Source organism: Monodon monoceros, unplaced genomic scaffold, assembly GCF_005190385.1.
Source record: "Monodon monoceros isolate NGI ecotype Baffin Bay Population unplaced genomic scaffold, NGI_Narwhal_1 Super_Scaffold_13, whole genome shotgun sequence".
Taxonomy (NCBI): Eukaryota; Metazoa; Chordata; class Mammalia; order Artiodactyla; family Monodontidae; genus Monodon; species Monodon monoceros.
Genome location: NW_021703769.1, coordinates 20,754,295 through 20,773,370, shown reverse-complemented (window position 1 = coordinate 20,773,370; position 19,076 = coordinate 20,754,295). Strand labels below are relative to the sequence as shown.

The 19,076-nt window shown below is 39.5% G+C and overlaps 1 protein-coding gene across 2 annotated transcripts in view; it reads left to right on the top strand.

Annotated features, from left to right (window-relative positions):
* The window catches only part of RALGAPB (Ral GTPase activating protein non-catalytic beta subunit), a 100,150-nt gene that overhangs the window by 64,591 nt on the left and 16,483 nt on the right, over positions 1 to 19,076 (top strand). For both annotated transcript variants that reach the window (XM_029220370.1, XM_029220369.1), the window contains exons 17-22: positions 118 to 300; positions 1,559 to 1,710; positions 7,480 to 7,667; positions 9,995 to 10,101; positions 11,711 to 11,863; positions 14,223 to 14,432. In XM_029220370.1, the coding sequence (XP_029076203.1) occupies positions 118 to 300; positions 1,559 to 1,710; positions 7,480 to 7,667; positions 9,995 to 10,101; positions 11,711 to 11,863; positions 14,223 to 14,432 (993 nt within the window). The remainder of the gene's footprint in view (positions 1 to 117; positions 301 to 1,558; positions 1,711 to 7,479; positions 7,668 to 9,994; positions 10,102 to 11,710; positions 11,864 to 14,222; positions 14,433 to 19,076) is intronic.

Here is a 19,076-nt window from a genome sequence, read left to right as displayed (position 1 = left end):
AAAGCAAGGCTTCCTGTGGTGTGTCATATTCTCAGAAAGGCTGGGCCTCAGTGTTGAGGATTTGACATTGGTACAGTGGTTCCTGGCTAACTGTGTTCACCATACGAATACACTCAGGTGAAGGTGATGGTTGACTCAGGTGACCGGAAGCGAGCCATCAGTTCCGTGTGCAGCTACATTGTGTACCAGTGTAGTCGGCCAGCTCCTCTTCACTCCCGGGATCTTCACTCCATGATAGTGGCAGCTTTTCAGTGTCTCTGTGTCTGGCTGACAGAGCACCCTGATATGCTTGATGAAAAGGTTAGTCTACTAGATCTTAAACCAGTAAATAGAAACAAAAATGTATGTTGGGAAAATATCTTTTGAAAGAGAATATCTAAATTTAAATACAACATTGCATACTTTAAACTGAATATACTTGTTATATTTCAGGAAAACACTTGTCCTAGTGAGCATAATTCAAAAACTGTCATCGTACTTATACAGTTGACCCTTGAACAATATGGGGTTGAACTGTGTGAGTCCACTTATATGCAAATTTTTAAAATAGTAAATACTACACTATTACATGATTCCTGATTGGTTGAACCCGTGAATGTGGAACTGTGGTTAAGGAGGAACCGCATATATGGATATGGCTGACTATACATGTGGATTTTCGACTGAACTGAGGGTCAATGCCTCTAACCCCCATGTTGTTCAAGGGTCAAATGTATTTGGTTGCAAATTAACCCATAGAGAAGTTATTTTCAAAGATGCCTTTGAATAATTTATCTGTGAACTGTCAAGAGATGGCCGGTAGGTACTTTGGTCACCTGTCATCAAACCAAGAAGGGCAGTTGATAGCCAGGCTGCAAACCTAGAGCACTGCTTGTTCATAAAGGTTGCTTGTATCTAACAATTTCATTTCACACACGGTTCTTTCTTTTCAAGTAGACACAGATATCTAGGCTGCTTTCTCTACCATTGTTCCATGTAATACTTTTCTTATGGGAAGGCAGACAGTTACAAAGAATTCACAGTGTAAATAAAAGAAGAGATACCAGGTTTATTGGAAAATTATAGAGAGCTTTATATAGTTTTTAAAAAATAATACTGTTGATTAACTCTTAGTCATTTTCATGATGACTTGTAAAGTTATCATACCAGAAATTGCTTTGAAATGTCAATAACCTACGAGCTTCCCTTTGGATAATGTAACATATTTTACACTATCTAGGTTTAACTGAATTACTGTTACATCTCTTTCACTCAGCCTTTCACGATTTACAGTCCATGGTAATTTTACAAGAATTGTGACTGAAAAAATTGAATTGAATTTATCATTACTTATTATCTAAATCTCTTAACACTCAAATTTAGTTCTTTAAAGAAAAATTGGGGGGGGGAACAAGTTTATTTTATTAAATTATTTTGAAGTTAATATATACCTATTCAAGAAAATGAGAAATTAGAGTCCCACCACCAAAACACACCCATATTGACACTTTCATGTATTTCCTTGTCGTCTCATAAGATAGGTGTATTACAAAAGCTAATCTGCTTTTCCTTTTTCTAGGACTGTCTTAAGGAAGTGCTAGAGATTGTGGAACTGGGTATTTCAGGAAGCAAGTCCAAGAACAGTGAGCAAGAGGTCAAGTACAAAGGAGATAAGGAGCCAAACCCTGCATCTATGAGGGTAAAGGATGCTGCTGAAGCCACCCTAACATGGTATGAAAGTGACTGCACAGGGATTGTGCCTAAGAGTTAGATGGGATTAGATGTGATCCTGTGTTGTTTCATCTCCTCCCCAGTTGTTCAGCATTAAGTGACACAACCCCATTTAGGATACTGTTTCTCCAGAAATAAAATGGAAAAGAAATGTCTTGTTTTTTGGACCAAAGGAAACCAGGAACTTGGGGCTGAGAGTTTGGGTCCTTGTTTTTCTATGCTGGTTGTCAGTTAATTCAAGTCATATCATTTTAGAGCTGGAAAGGATCTTGGAGAGCCTTACCCACCCCCTCATTTTGATGGCTGAGTCCAGAGACAGGGTATGTCTGGGTCACACCATTAGGTCTCCTACTTGCCAGCTCAGTGGTTTGTATTCTCTGCTATACCATTTATATTACATATTATAGGTTCATTCAGCAAGATTTATAAACTTCCTCTTATGAACTGGTAATAGGATGTAAAGATAAATCAGATTCAGTTATCGCCCTCAAAGAGCTTCTTGTCCAGTAGGGAAGATAAGATGTGAACACAAATATCTATAATGCTAGTTAGATTAAATGCTCCAAGAGACGAGGTACAAATAAAATGCTGGGGTGTTGGAAGGAGGAAATGAATACTTCCAGATTCGGGGAAATCAAAATAAGATTCCTAAGGAAAAGGACATTGACCTGACTCTTAGAGAATGGATAAAGTTTGAGCTACAAGTCAGATTGCAGGGTGGTTAGGCAGCAAGAGAAGACTCCTATGTCAAGCAATTTGGTTGTGAAGGGACAGAGACAGGTTGGTATCTTGAAAAAGTATTAGAATTGAAAGAGTGTGTTTGGCCAGTTAGTGAGCAGAGTAGAAAGAGGGAAGAAAGGCAGTTTATCAACTGAAAGGAAGAGGTAGGTGGAGAAGATTAGGTGGAATTGGTACAGATGGAAAGATGAGGCCTATGAAAGGGTAAATGTAGATGAGACCCCAGAACAACATAAAAACAGGAAGGAGGAATGTCAAGTCAGTCTGGGTTGGCTCATCTTGGTCTTCTTAGTAAAGTGGTAGGTAAGACAGCTTGTAGATTTGTATGTAAATCAGCCCTTACCAAGATCCCAGAATCTTTTATGAGTTCTGTGACCTGTTGAAAGCTTCACACTAAAGTGTGCACAATAAAGTTGGGTTTATATCAGTTCCTCATGGGCTTAGGTCATTCAGTAAAGTTTTAGAAGCGCACTTGCTTTAGTTCAGTCCTGCTCACTATGCTAATGATGGGCTTTCATTGACTTTGTGGGGGTTTGGCTAATAGCTAGAAAATTAGAAAAATGCAGTTGAGTACTAGAAATAATAAAAGTCCAGAGAGAAGACCTGTGTGGGCTGGGGTGGACTTAAAAGCATTATTAAAAAACTAAGACTTGATGTGTGTACCTTGAAGAGTAAGGGATATGGAGAAAGGGGGAAGGACATTTCTCACTGGGACTCTGCATTATATAAAAATAAGTTTGCTCCATCCTAGGCTGGATGGGACATTCCATTGAGAATATGATTGGCAGTGAGGATTGGATATGAGCTCGGAATAAGTAGAGAGTCCTGGGATGCTTCCAGAACTAGCCAGTAGTTATTGAGGTGGCTCATCTGTCTTATCTCTGCTGGCAACTCTACAAAAGGCATCTTTAGTTTTAAGTCTTGAAGAGGGCCCTGAAGAGTCATCATGAAACATATCCAAATCACATTTTCTCTGTTCCCTCACAATTACAGCTTTATGTCAGTATCATTGCTATTTTCCAGTTATGCAAACACAAAACTTTGACTCATTTTCTGATTTATCTCTGCTTTATCTGCTATTCCCCATATGAAGCCAGTGACTGAGTCCAATAGACTTTACCTTTGAAAGTATTTCCTCCATTTGTTCTGACCTCAGATAGCATTCCCAGTCCAGGCCCTTATCACTTCTTGCCTGATTTCCCTGTTTTCAGTCTCTCACACTTTTCATTTTGCATTCTGTTGCTGAACTCATCATCTTAGGTACTGTGCTTATTCTGCTGCTTGAGTGATTGAAAACTGAATAGATTGCTGTTTACTGCCATATGGTGTGAAATTTTTGGTCTCGTTTTCAAGGCCCTCCTTGAGTCCCCACTCAAACTGTCTGATCTTTCCCAGCATATCCCTTCTGCCACAGCTGGCAGGCCACTTGTGGCCGTGAAGTGTACATGTTCATACCTGTCTATATACTTCCCTTGGGTTTCAGGACTTCCCTCTTCTCCTCTTGGCCACATCCTCCATTGTTCGGTGCTCACATCATATCCACTACTTCCATGGACCTTCTTTGGTCATTCTGCTTCTTTTCCACACCTCTGTGCTCAATTAGTCTGACCTTACCACACTGCATGAATTCTACAGTGTCATGATCACACCTGGTTATATTTGATAACATGCTAGTGTTACCTCCCCAACCTGGGTAAAGGCCACATTTCCCTCTTCACACCCCTCACAGTGCTGAGCACACAGGAGATAGTTACGGAATGCAGATCAACTGGTTGGTGTTTTTTCCCTTGTTGTATAATATACATTAGGACTCTTGGAAGACATTTTAGCGGCCCCTCTGCTTAGTCACCTTTAAGACTTATTTACCAAGTTATTTGGCCTCTAATTTGGGGATACTTTAACCCTCAAGTTTGCCCATTTCATTTTAATTGTTAAAAACTTGATGTTTACACTGAGCTGAAATCTCTCCCACTTTAACTTCTACCCATTGTTTCTGATTCAGACTTTTAATAATGAAACCCTTTTTTCCGAGGAGTGGTGGTGTCCGAAGACAATGCTCATGTTCTTTCTAATTCATTTCTGCCAGTACCTTCAACTGTTTTTCATATGACAGGGATTTAGAGTACCTTTGTCATCCTCGTCTTTTTTTCTTTCAATGGCTCAGGTTTGTCTGTGTACCTCTTTAAAGGTCAGTGACCTTTAAATTGTAGAATATTATATTTTCATTAAAGTGTACTTAGAGACTGCATTGGGCTTTTGAGAACCTGGTGATTTGTACTAAGTCAATTAAAATCTTAGAGGCTTTTTTTTTAACGCATTTACCTTTTGTCTTTCTCATCCTGTACTTATTTTTGGGGGGTGGTATTTGGATGTAATGTACAGAATTTTACATTTAAACTTGAAATTTCTTTATGTAAGATTTACCTCATTATTATTAATCTTTTAAGATTCTTTTGGATCTCAATTCTTACTCCGATATATTAACTCTGCAGCTCAACTTTTGGTCAACTGCAGATTTATTTTATTTATTTATTATTTTAAAATTTATTTATTTATTTATTATTTATTTTTGGCTGTGTTCGGTCTTTGTTACTGTGTGCGGGCTTTCTTTCAGTTGCAGCGAGCGGGGGCTACTCTTCATTGTGGTGCGCAGGCTTCTCATTGCGGTGGCTTCTCTTGTTGCAGAGCACGGGCTCTAGGCCAGCGGGCTCAGTAGTTGTGGCTCGTGGGCTCTAGAGCACAGGCTCAGTAGTTGTGGCGCACGGGCTTAGTTGCTCCGCAGCATGTGGGCTTTTCCCGGACCAGGGCTCGAACCCATGTCCCCTGCATTGGCATGTGGATTCTTAGCCACTGCGCCACCAAGGAAGTCCCCAACTGGAGATTTAATGAGCCTGCCCTGTGTGTCCTAATCAAAGATACTGATAGGGGTTTCCCTGGTGGCGCAGTGGTTGAGAGTCCGCCTGCCGATGCAGGGGACACGGGTTTGTGCCCCCGTCCGGGAAGATCCCACATGCCGCGGAGCGGCTAGGCCCATGAGCCATGGCCGCTGAGCCTGCACGTCCGGAGCCTGTGCTCCGCAATGGGAGAGGCCACAACAGTGAGAGGCCTGCGTACTGCAAAAAAAAAAAAAAAAAAAAGATACTGATAAAAATATTGAACAGGGTCTTCTCTGGTGGTCCAGTGGTTAAGACTTCGCTTCCATTGCAGGGGGCACAGGTTCTATCCCTGGTCGGTCGGGGAAGATCCCGTGTGCTGCACAGCGTGGCCAAAAAAATAAATGAATGGTTAGTTCTTTAAAAAAATATATATATATATATTGAACAGAGAAAGACTCACAAAGCACATGATAAGAGGTTTCCCTTCAGGTTCACAGAGGTTTTTAAATCTTGTCTGTAAGTTTATAATGATACACTGCCAAATACTTGCATGTCTTGATTTCAGAGATATTTCTCTGCCTTTCCAGTCTAGTAATCATCAAGAAGAGAAAATGTGGTTAGGCTGGTGTGACGTGTACCCTTGCCAGCAACCTATTTGATAATGTCTTAGAATCTTGCATGGAACATAAGCTCACATGGTCCATATGCTTTGTGACAACCATCTCTGTCCCATGTTAGAAAACCCACATTTTCCCATTACTTGTCTCTTGGTTTTTCATAAATTCTTAGGCCTGAACTCATCATGAAGTTCTCCTGGTCCTTGAAATTCTTAGATAGTCCTCCTCCTAGGAGGAGAGAAAATGGAAAGGAAAGTATCTGTTGAGCAGTGTTGCCTTCTATTATCAGAGAGATTTGGGTTCAAGCATTAGAATGAAAGAGAAAGGGAGAGGATTGCAATGGTGTTGGGGAATACTAATTTTCAAATGAGTTACGTATGAAGGATCAGGTGATATTAGGACCACAAGGTAAAATCTTTAAGTTTTCTTAAGAAGATTCTTTCTGTGTTTCAGTTTCTTAATTATAAAATGGGAATAATAATGGTAGCTGTCTCATAGGGTTGTTACGATAACTAAATAAAATGTGTAAAGTGCTTAGACCCAGTGCCTGGCACATGGTAAGTGGTATATGTAAGTTATTACTATTATGCATTGAAGGTATGCAGAAATCTCTGTGGATATAAACATTTCGGAATGGTAAGACTTGATCAGTTGAATTCCAGTTTATAAAGCATTTTTTCATATATATTCTCATTTAATAATTACAATGGTTCTGTGAGATGTTAACTACTAGTGCATCAAGTTCCTTATCTGTAAAATGACGGTATCTATTCATGGCCACACAGTGAGAAGGCAGTAGGCCCTGTTTTCTGGTCTCTTGATGATCACTTATCTCTTGTGAGCCTGAGTTTCCCCGTCTGAAAAATTGAGGGGTCTTGGCTCATCTTTGGATCCTTTTCTAGGTCTAGAATGCTTTAGCATTATCCTGAAACCTGGAGCACACACATTTTTTAAAATATATCTTTAGGAGCTTCATGATTTGGAAGTATGATTAGTCAGGTTCCCTGGGTAGCAAACTTCAAGAGAGAGAAATTTGCTTGCAGGAAGTTTATTGGAAAGTGCTCTCAGGATCAACCCTTATGAGGGAATGAAGGAAGTAGGATTGAGCAGAGGGAAGACATAAACTGTGATGCATTTGCAACAAAGAGCTCTGGAGCTGGGCTGGCCCTTCAGGATTCTCTCATGTTGGGGCCGGGGGGCTGGGAATTTATACCCCTGCATTAACAGTTCATTGGACGAGAACTGCCCCAGGAGGAAGCTGTGATCTTGAGTGAAGTGGTTCTCATTGGCCTCTCCAGGACTCAGCTGAAAGCTATGGCCCCATCTCCCTGCATCTGGGGGACTGGGTCTTTCCGTCTTGGAGAGGGAAATCTGGACAGCACACCACAGCATCTGCCACAGGGAGTAAATCTGACTCTCAAAGAGGAAGCGTGGCTGTGGTCAGATAAATCCAAAAGAACAGAAGGACAGATTGATGCATGAGGTGAATTTAAGATTTCCCTTTGGGGATTAACTGTTATCTTTTGCATTCTCCGTAGTATTATGCAGTTGCTTGGCGCATTTCCTTCACCCAGTGGTCCTGCCTCTCCTTGTAGTCTGGTGAATGAGACCACTTTGATTAAATACTCCAGACTGCCAACCATAAACAAGCATAGTTTCCGGTACTTTGTCTTGGATAACAGTGTCATCCTGGCAATGCTGGAGCAACCTCTTGGAAATGAACAGAGTAAGTTTCAGCACTTTGGGCTTTTTCCATTGCTAAATCAACATGTTCATCAGTATTAGCAAGCTGTTTCCAGGATCGGGGAAGGAAAGACTGCAAATTCTAAGTAATTTTGCATTTGTCAGAAAGCCTTCTAGCTGATGAGATAATAGCAGCTAAAAAATAGAGGGTCAGAAAATGCAATATACATATTAAATAGAATCTTTTAGAGGCCCTTTATATCTATTAGAAAAGAGCTCCATAATTTTATAAAAAGTTTAGTGGGATATTTCTGTTGTTTACTGTGTATAAAAATCATTATTACTCTTTCGTCCTTCTTGAACTTTGGATCCTGCCCCTCTCCTTTCCCGCCCTTCACTCCACATTGTTCTTTTTCAGTTATTGGTGCCACCCAAACAGGCTGGGAATTGGAGGAGTCATCTTTGCCTTCTCCTTCCTGTTTGTTACTCCCTTATGTAGTTGGTTTCCAAGTTTCTACCCCGCTAGTGACTTTGGAATCTTCTTTTCTCTGCATTCCTCCCAGTACAGCCAAATGCAGGACTTTATTATTTCTTTTCTGGATTATTGCTTCCTACCTGATCTGATTCTTCCTCCTTCCAGTTCCAAAATTTGTTACCGTTACCTCCATCCTACTTGCTGCCACCATTGCATTCATCCTCAAATGCAGATCTGACCATGCCAGTGCCCTCCTGAAAATTCTTCAGTGATTTTCCATTGACATAACATGCACTGTTTTCTTCCCCTCTTTCCCCCAATTATAAACCATCTCGAGGTGTGTGATTACCACTGCAATGCAGACTGCTCAGAGTACATTTTTTTCTGATGGTAATTGGAATCAGCCAGTATGTAAAGGAAGCATGTTCTTAGAGAGACCCTTATTGCTGGGAAGGTAAAGGAAAGTGAAGGTTACAGAATCGTTGGGCATACAGGGAATCACCTAGCGTGTAATTCCCTCATTTACAGGTTAAGAAACTGGGGCTCAGAGAGGGTATGTGACTTGTCCAGGGTTACTTGAGAAGTGCATGGTATGACCAGGACTAGAGTTCAAATTTTCTGAACCTCATACTGTCTCTTTGTTATTGTTGCCCCACAGTGATAGGATTTCCTCAGTGATTAAAGACTTACCTTCTTACTTTTGCAAACGTGAAAAGGATCTTAGAGTCCCATGCAAATTCTGTTGAGTATATATAGGTAGGATCTCATAAATCCATAAAATGAAATGAGACGTTTCCCAGTAGTTCAGGGACGAGTGAATACCATCACAGCTTTCCTTCCTCTTGTGGTAAGATACAGTGACTTTAATATGAAGTGGATGGGGCCTTTAATCGTTGCCCAACTCCAGAAGCACTGGTCCCAAGTCTCTCCTTCTTAAGGCACCTCATCCTTTTCTACCTTAGACCTGGGTGTTGCTTGACTTTCTTCCCTGGTTTGTGCCAATTATTCATGATTCCTCCAGTTTCCCACTCCCGAGCCACGTGCTAAAGAGGCTGTAAAATCCCAGTATCCTCTCCAGGTTTCCTGGCCTGAGGGGTAAATGTCAACCCTTTTCCAGATTTTTTAGGACTCCATTACTCTCATTCTAAGCAATTTCATTGCATTGGAATTCTATCAAAAATATAAACAATTGGGATTTTATAGAAGTACAAGGATATTTTAATGGTTCATTGTAATAGTTAATAACAGAAGTAAGAGAGAGAAGTTTGAACAAGTTTGACTCCTACACCAGAGACAAAAGAAGGGAGGGAATAGGAAGAAGGATCTGGGTACTCAGGAAGTCCATCCTGAGTTCTTTACCTCCCTTCTTCCTGCCCCTGAACTTGTGTTGGGATGAAACAGTGCCTGCCTGTGGTGGGCCGTGGTGCACAAAGGCATGGGTGAATGTAACATCAGCACCGCAAGCACCCAGCCTGTTTTCTGCATTTAGGTCATTCCCAACACTGAAAGTTAAGAGTATTTGCTAGGATAGTGTTACCCAAAAATGTGTATGTGTATTGCTGGAGGTATGTGAGATGATGTTGGTTGATACATCGGTGAACATTATTTTATGTATTTTTAAACGTGTGTTTTAAAAATATATAATTAGCACACCAAAATTCATGATTTTCCTTTTAAGGTAGAAATATATCATTTCCTTCAAAAATTTTAAGTTTAAATTTAAATAGTAATAGCGGTACTTGAATATGGCAGAATCCACAGAGATGGTTCACAAAGGATAAAAATTAGGGAAGCACTATGCTAGGGCTTTGATTATTAGAGGCTCTAAAATTGACAATAGGTGTATTTTATATGTTGTCAGAAATAAAAACTTTTCCACCAACATTTTATTCTAGATGATTTTTTCCCCTCTGTCACTGTGCTGGTCCGGGGAATGTCTGGAAGACTTGCTTGGGCACAACAACTTTGCCTTTTACCCAGAGGAGCAAAAGCAAATCAGAAGGTATCCATCAGAAGTTACAGGGAAGTGACTAGGAGTGAGTGTGTGTGTGCACGTGTTTGTGTGTGTTGTGATTTAAAGGTTAAATAATATTACAACAAAAATCACAGATAAATATTTTTGATCCTAGCCAGATTCTCAGTCAGTGAGTTCACATCAGAATCATCTTAGGAGCCTGGAATTCCAGGTCCACTGAAATACTCTTTAAAGATGTCTTCAAGGCAGGTGTATTTTCAGAAAGCTTTCTGAGTGACTCTGACATCCACTTATGATTAAGAACTACTGTTCTGAACAGTGGACCGAATTTTTTCCATGCAGTGTTTAAAATAATAAAATTTAGGTACATGCCATTATGAAAAAAATTTTGCCAGAGCCTTGATGTCTCTGGCAACAGTACTTAGTTTCAAATTGTTTCATATAACTGTATAATTGGTAATATGCTCTATAATTTTTTAATGTGCTGTATAATTTAATGAAATCTTTCTTTGGGGTGGCACAGTTTATTTTCTTTATAACAGTTGTAATCATGTGAATAAAATTTGCTTACGGGAGAGAGTTGGAAAATTCAGATAATAAAGAAGAAATTTTAAATCACCTGTACTCTTACTCTCCAGAAGTAGATAGCCACTGTTAATATTTTAGTGGGTTTCCTTCCAATCTTTTTGTTCCTTTCTGTACATAACACTTAAATAGAATTTTAGTCATTTTTGTATATACTGATCTTTTCACTTATCACACTGTAAGCTTTTACTTATGTTACTAAAAATTCTTTAAAACATAACTTAATAAAATTTTACCAGCATTTAAGAGAGACGCTCACAAAATTGGAGCAAATGCCTAAAACAATTGAACATTCCATATGTCTCTGTTAGATGAGATGTGTGTGCTGTGAGGAGCACACCCCTATTTGCTCCTGGTGGCGTCACGCCAGTCACATTCTGTCAGCAGCACTGTATAAGCCACTGAATGCCATTAAAGACTGAGGAAGAAGGAGATCAGGAAAGGCACTAAAACTGTTTGGTAGTTTAATATGTGCCATATATTTTTTTGTTTAATCCTTATGACAGTCTTGTGGTGGATTATTTCCATTTTTCAGGTGTGAAAACGGAAGTCACACAGCTAATATATATTAAAGCAGGGATTTGGCGCCTTGAAGACCTAGATTCGGTGCCATATCTTTTCACTTAAGCCATGCTGAGGTTCTAATTATCGAACTCACTGTCTAGAGATGCCCAGTGGATGTAAACTTGTACTTTATTATATGGAATGATTTGAGAGCCCTTAGGGAAGAAGGAAGTTTGAGCCTTAAGCTCTGAAATGCCTTACCTATTGGCTTACCACTGAATATGGAAGATTCAGGCCTGGTGCAGTGGAGGTCCGTAACCCATTTATCAGGCACAAAAATCTGTCATAAGTTGATGAACATTTTTATAAAAATAAAAGAGTACATTGGTACCTTTACCATTAGCAGCAGTATTTGCAGATTCTTACTGAATTTCTGTGTTATGCAGTCCTAGGGAAACACAGGCTTCTAAGAGACCAGGGAAATACATGTCATTTCAGATGGCACCCAAATGTAATAAACATAATGTTATTTGTTTTATTTTAACAGCTTTTTGTGCCTGAACCTCGTCCAGTTCCTAAAAATGATGTTGGATTTAAATATACTGTGAAACATCGACCATTTCCTGAAGAGGTGGACAAGATTCCTTTTGTGAAAGCAGATCTGAGCATTCCAGATTTGCATGAAATTGTTACTGAAGAAGTAAGATAAATTATTATCAGCTGTTGTTAAGAGAATGACTATTAACATTCTTCAACAACTTCTGTGGTCAAGACACTGCCTTTCTTTGGTATTCCTGGGGGTGATTCATAAGATGACCTGGGTATTTGTCATCCAGGAGGTTACCATGTAGTAAGACAAATATAGATTGTGGCTGATTGAAAGAAACTGGACATATCTTATAGAGAGGTGGCACTGGGCTGCCTGGGCTGGTCTGTGGTTTCAATAGTGTTCTGATATGATCAGACCCTAGTGGAGGATATTTGGATAAGGGAGCCCAATTCAGAGACAGTTATGACAATCTAGGCAGGGGATGGGAAGGACTACCTCATTGACAGTGGAAGTTTAAATATATGGCATGTCTTGTAGAGGTAGATCCAGACAGTCTTGGATTGACGAGGGAAGGAAAAGAGCCAAAGAACTTTAGATTTCAGGCTTGAGTGACAAAGATAACAGTGCCATTTATAGAAATATAGACATTAGGAAGAGGACAGGTTTGGGAAAATGGGAAAAATTTATTTGGGTTTAGATTAATTTAGATACTTAAATAGATTAAGTAATTGGTCACTTAGGTCAAGAGAGAAGAATTTTAAGAAATGGAAGACAGGTATGTCAGGGCATGAGAGAATATAAGGTTAGGAATGGAGGCTGCCTGCAGTTTCCAATGCTAGAGAGATCAAGGAGAAGGAGCACTAAGAAGAGGCCCCTGGATTTTGTCATGAAATGTTGGTGACCTTTGAGAGCAAGTTCAAAGGAGTATTAAAGTGTAAGGGTCTGGGGAATGAATGGTTAAAGAGGAAAAGGCAGTGAATATAAACTATACTGTTACTGTTAGCAGTAAAGGGAAGGGTACAGAGTGAAAAAGAGTGTGAGGACATAGCCTTAGCTAAGGAAATGCAAGGCTGGTTTTTCTTTTTCTTTTTTTTTAATTCAAGAAGAATTAGAGGTGGAAGGAGCCAGTGGAAAAGGGTCTGCACCTGCCAACACTGTAAGGTGGGCTGGGGAAATGATGAGTAACAGAGTAAAGCCCTGGAGGCAGTAGGGTCAAGAACCTGTGATTGAGTTTAGAAAAGGGACACTTCTGGTAAGACAGGAGAGGAGAGGGTCAGTGAAGGTTCAGAGACATTTAGAGGTGGAAAGGAGGAAAATTAAAGCGCTTATATAAATTTTAATCTTAGTTCTTAGCAATGAAATAGGGGAGCAAAGATGATTCTTAAAATTGCCAGGCAGCCCAGCTAGGTTTAAGTAGCATCATCTGTAGTGAAGTTACTTAATGCACTCTGCTGACTTTCTTCAAAAGTCCTTGGTATCCAGGGCTTCCCTGGTGGCGCAGTGGTTGAGAGTCTGCCTGCCGATGCAGGGGACATGGGTTCGTGCCCCGGTCCGGGAAGATCCCATATGCCGCGGAAAGGCTGGGCCCGTGAGCCGTGGCCGCTGAGCCTGCGCTTCTCAGCGGGAGAGGCCACAGCAGTGACAGGCCCGCATACTGCAAAAAAAAAAAAAAAAAAAAAAAAAAGTCCTTGGTATCCAGAGGCATAAGTAAAAAATTTGAATGGTGTGGAGATTTGGCTGGGTGAATAAGGAAGAATAAGGAACAACACAGCCATGTTATATGCTTAGAAGAGGGTATAAGATGTCAGATTTGGGGATTTAGTTTTGGTTGGGAGGTAGATGAAGCCAGAAGGATGCTAATGGCTTGGGGAAATACGGGGAGGGGTTGTTTGCCTCTCAGTGATAGTAAAGGGGGAGTAGGAGTTTGGGTGAGCTGTGGGAAAGGAATTTCAGGATTGTAGCTCTTGAAAGTACAGCACATCTGAGGTGCAAAGTGTGTCATGGATGGCAAGAGTTGTGAAGGTTGAGGAGGTTGTAGGAATATAAGCCAGGCTGTTCACCAAAGAGGATGGAATTTTAAATAGGATGGATCAGAAGGGAAGCAGAGGTAACTCCAAGAGTATAGCAACTAATGCTATGGTTATGGACTTCAAAACATGAGGGGATCACTGCAGGATGAAGATGGACAGGGATCTGGCAGAGAGCAGCAACTGTGCCCCCTTTCTTGCCAATGTGAAGGGAAGCAGAGACAGAGTGGTTTCACTTACAGCAAGGAGATGAAGGAGCAATTTTTGAGGCTGTAGGGACATGTTTTGGGTATTTGTTTTAACCTTGTAACGTATTTGCTTGATTGTATGCTCTTGGTTGTACTGAATTGAAACTCAGTGTTGATCACTGAAAATTATCTTCATTTATTTTGTTGCTTGTAGCTTTATTTTCATTTAAAACTTGATTAATTCTATTACTTTTATGATAATTCCAAAAAAATGAAATGTTCGGTTTATTTCAGTTAGAAGAGAGACATGAAAAATTAAGGAATGGCATGGCCCAGCAGATTGCTTATGAAATACACCTTGAACAACAAAGTGAGGAGGAATTGCAGAAGAGAAGTTTTCCTGATCCGATTACAGATTGTAAGCCCCCACCTCCTGCCCAGGAATTCCAAACAGCACGCCTTTTCCTTTCACACTTTGGATTTTTGTCCTTAGAAGCATTGAAGGTAATTTCTGTAAACTTTTATGAGTAAATATATTCGTATATTAACATTCAGCTGCTGATAGCTAAAGCATTTTTATGAAGATAGAAGGAATTTTAAAAAACAAACTGTAAAACCTTACCCTTCATACAAGGAAATGAAATTCCATGATGCTGTAGGTTATAATATGAGCTCCAAAACAGTTTTCCCATGCATATATTTAGAGTTCTGTCTGAGGGGACTGCTTATAATATAATAATATATGCGCCTCTGAATTTTCCTAGGTAATGTAGGACTCATATCACACATATTAATGAAATCTATAGATAATTAGAAAAAAGAATGTTAAAACTCTTCCCCAGTACACTTTATTACTGAAAGTATGGGCTACAATTTACTCTGCTCTTTTATGCCACTTTTAAAAAGGAACAAGTATAAGCACTTCTTATGTTGTGCAGTTCCTGAGATCAGACTGTCTAGGTTTATGTCCTGGCATCACTACTTGCCAGCTATGTGATCTTGGGCAAGTTGCCCAACTTTTCTGAGTCTTAGTTCCTCATCTATAAAATAGGGGTGGGCTTCCCTGGTGGTGCAGTGGTTAAGAATCCTCCTGCCGATGCAGGGGACACGGGTTCGAGCCCTGGTCTGGGAGGATCCCACATACCGCAGAGCAACTAAGCCCTTGCGCCACGAGTACTGAGCCTGTGTTCTAGAGCTCGTGCACTGCAACTACTGAGCCTGCCAGCCACAGCTACTGAAGCCCGCGCACCTAGAGCCCATGCTGCACAGCAAGAGAAGCCACTGCAGTGAGAAGCCCTCGCACCGCAACAAAGACCCAGTGCAGCCAAAAATAAATAAATAAATAGATAAATAAAATAGGGGTGATAAGGATATCCATCTCATTATGATCGTGTCAGGTGCTTCATGTAGTACGTAGTACAAAGTCAACCAGCCTGTAAGGTAAATAATGTCATTATTCTTAATTCCATTAAAACAATTTTACAAGGAAAGTAATGGTATCTCTATTTCACAGATGTGGAAACAGGGCCTCAAAAATGTGAAATGGCTTCCCTGAATGTGGATTTAGAGTTTGTACTAAGGCCTGTTTGTTTTGAAAAGCACAACTGAAGATTGCCAGGCAAGAAGTTGCTTATTGCACAAGTTGCCCCCTGCCCTTACTCGCCAACAGCTACTTGGTTAAAGGCCATTTAACTTTTAAGGAAAGCAGAGGGGAACATTGCTGACTGAGTTTGGATTTCAGCATGTAGATGAAAAATATTTTATGTTGTAGAAAATCGAGTTAGTGGTGGAGAGTAAAAAGTAAAAAACTCTTAAAATGCAGAAGAAAACAACAGAAAGAGGAAAATAATGAGAAATACAGTGGTAAATATGGAAGGCCAGGAACAAAAATACAACCTAAAAATGATTAGTGGTATTCCTAGTGGAGAAAATTGAACAGAGTAGAAGCAGTATATAAAAACATACTAGAAGAAAATATTACATTCTGTGGACTGAAGGGAGACAAGAAGAGGCATGGACTGAAGGGAGACAAGAAGAGCCTTAACAGCCCTGTCTCTGAGATTGAAGTTTTCCTTTCATGTTATCTATTCTGCTTGAAATTTTTAAGCTTTCAAGGAAATAATTCTCATGCTTTCTCACCTGGTTCAGAACATAGGAAAAAGGGACTTCCCTGGTGGTCCAGTGGTTAAGACTCCACACTCCCAATGCAGGGGGCCCAGGTTCAATCCCGGGAATTAGATCCCACATGCCACAACTAAGAGCCTGCATGCTGCGATGAAGATTCCGCGTGCTGCAACTAAGACCCAGCACAGCCAAATAAATATTTTTTTTAAAAAAGAGAGAGAACATAGGAAAAAGTCAGAAAGTAAACTGGTTTATTTTATGAATCTTAGCTTATCTCTAGTAACTTATACCGGACAGCACACACATGAAAAAGCTATAAACCAATCTTTACTTATGAATATATGTGCAAAAGTGTTAAGGAGAATGCTAGTAAAACTGAATTCAGCAGCGTGTTAAACAAATTAACTTCTACAACCAAGTAAGGTTTATCCTAGGAACTTAAGGAGAGTCAGTTATTGGTAAATATTAGTAAAGTTATTAAGAAAATAATTTGATCCTATTTTAGCAGATCAGTCAATAAAACAGTCAGTATTCAGTAGAATAATATTCAGTCTGATTTTTAAAAAATGAATAAACAAAAAACCAAAAACTTAGGGCCAGTAATGTAGATTTCAGTAAATGGCAGCCTGTTTAGGAAACGAGATGGGGAATGAGGAAACTAGAACCACCCTTTGTTAAAAATCAGAGGTAAAGGATATCTACCTTGGCCACTGTTTAACACTGAGAGTTTTTTAGTTAATGAAAAGTTATTTTAATTTTATTTTTAATTAAAAAAAATTTTTTTTTTGGCTGTGTTGGGTCTTCATTGCTGCACGTGGGCTTTCTCTAGTTGTGGTGAGTGAGGGCTACTCTTCATTGAGGTGCACGGGTTTCTCATTGCGGTGGCTTCTCTTGTTGCGGAGCACAGGCTCTAGGCGCGTGGGCTTCAGTTGTTGCAGCACGTGGGCTCAGTAGTTGTGGCATGCGGGCCCTAGAGCATGCAGGCTTCAGTAGTTGCAGCAAGTGGGCTTAGTTGCTCCGTGACATGTAGGGTCTTCCCAGACCAGGGATTGAACCCATGTCCCCTGCATATGCAGGCGAATTCTTAACGACTGCACCGCCAGGGAAGTCCCTATTTTAATTTTTAAATAATTATAGATTAACAAAGTTATTTTTTAAAATATGCAGGGAGGTTCCCCCAATGGGTAACATCTTACATAACTACAGTATAGTATCAAAACCAGGAAAGTCAGTGAAATATTAAAAGAAACTAAATAAGAGGAAAAAAACCATAGGAAAGGAAAAGACAGTTCTCAGGTAATATGATTTCTAATTAGACAGCCATAAGAGAATCAATAGAATGTTTAAAGTAAATGAGAATTAAGATCACTACACACCAAGTATAGATATTAATGACTGTGGCTCTAATATGCAGTTACAAATATGATGCCAAAATACCTCAGTTACAACTGCGATATTGACAAAAGTTATTCTAAGAAAATGTATTAAAACACAGACCTAGAGGGAAAAACTTTAAAGTTATTAAGAGTTAAGAGATATAAAATATATGTGTGTTATGTTCCTGAATCAGAAGATCATCCAGAAGAGCAAGCTGATGAGATAGCTTATTTAAAAAAAGAAAGAATGAGGAGCCTTTGTCCTATAAGGTGTATCATAGCATGCTGCAGGTTTGTAGTTCCTTATCCATGATTTCAAAGTGAAAAATGAAAACTAGAAGTTCTTTTGTATGTTTGTATAAAATTCACTTAGTGGAAAAATCTGACCTGAATTGATGCGAGGCTATTTGTAGTCTTACTTATTTCATAGTGTGAATACTCTTCTGTTTGACTGCAAAAATAGTAATGTTTTTGATGATAGGATGTTGCCCCAACCCTTGTTAGGAATGTTATATAATGGACTAGAAGACCAGGCTCACGATCCTTGCTATTGTAGAAGAGAGTAATCCTTGCCATCTCTGGGGGATGCTTTCCTGAAAAATATCATGGATGGCCCAACCTGCTGGGCAAGATCAGGATCTCAAAGAAGATAAAGGATGGGGGGAAACAAAACAAAAAATGCCTTAAAAAATTAATAGACTATTTTTTAAAGCAGTTTTAGGTTTGCAGAACAATTGAGTAGAAAGTAGAGAGACTTCCCATATAACCTCTCTTCCTCCACACACATAGTTTCTCATGTTGTAACATCTTGTTGCATTGTTGTGACACATCTGTAACAAGTGATGAACCAGTATGGGATGGATTATTAACTGAAGTCCATAGTTTACCTGAGTTCACTCTGTGTTGTACAATTCTGTGGGTTTTGACAAATGCGTATAATAACATGTGTCCATCATTATAGCATTATACAAAATAGTTTCACTGCCCTAAAAATCCAGTGTAGTCTTCTTAGTCATACTTCCTCCTCCTTCCCCCACCCAACCCCTGATTTTTTGCTCTCTACAGTTTTGCCTTTTCCAGAATGTCATATAGTTGGAATATATAGTATGTAGCCTCTTCAGATTGGCTTCTTTCACTTAGCGATTTGCATTTAAGTTTCCTCCATGTCTTTTTGTGACTTGATAGCACATTTCTTTTTATTACTGAATAATATTCCATTGTGTGGATGTATCACAGTCTATTTATCCATTCACCTACAGAAAGACACCTTGGTTGCTTGCAAGTTTTGGCCATTATGAATAAAGCTGCTTGTAAACATTTGTGTGCAGGTTTTTGTGTAGACATGTTTTTAATTCATATGGGAAAATACCAAGTTATGTAATTGCTTCACTGTATGGTAAGACTATGTTTAGCTTTGCAAGAAACTGCCAAATTGCCTGCGCGCATGGCTGTACCATTTTGCGTTAAGACCGGCAATGAATAAGAATAAAATACATATAAAATTTTTTGCTAGAAAGCTTGATATTTTATAGAGAAAACAGGATTTTAAATTGTATACATATTAAGATTTCAACTATCTTTCAGCAGAAAAAGGCAAATAAGAGAACTGGAAGGAAGAACACAAGCATGTTAAATAGTTTTTGTAGTT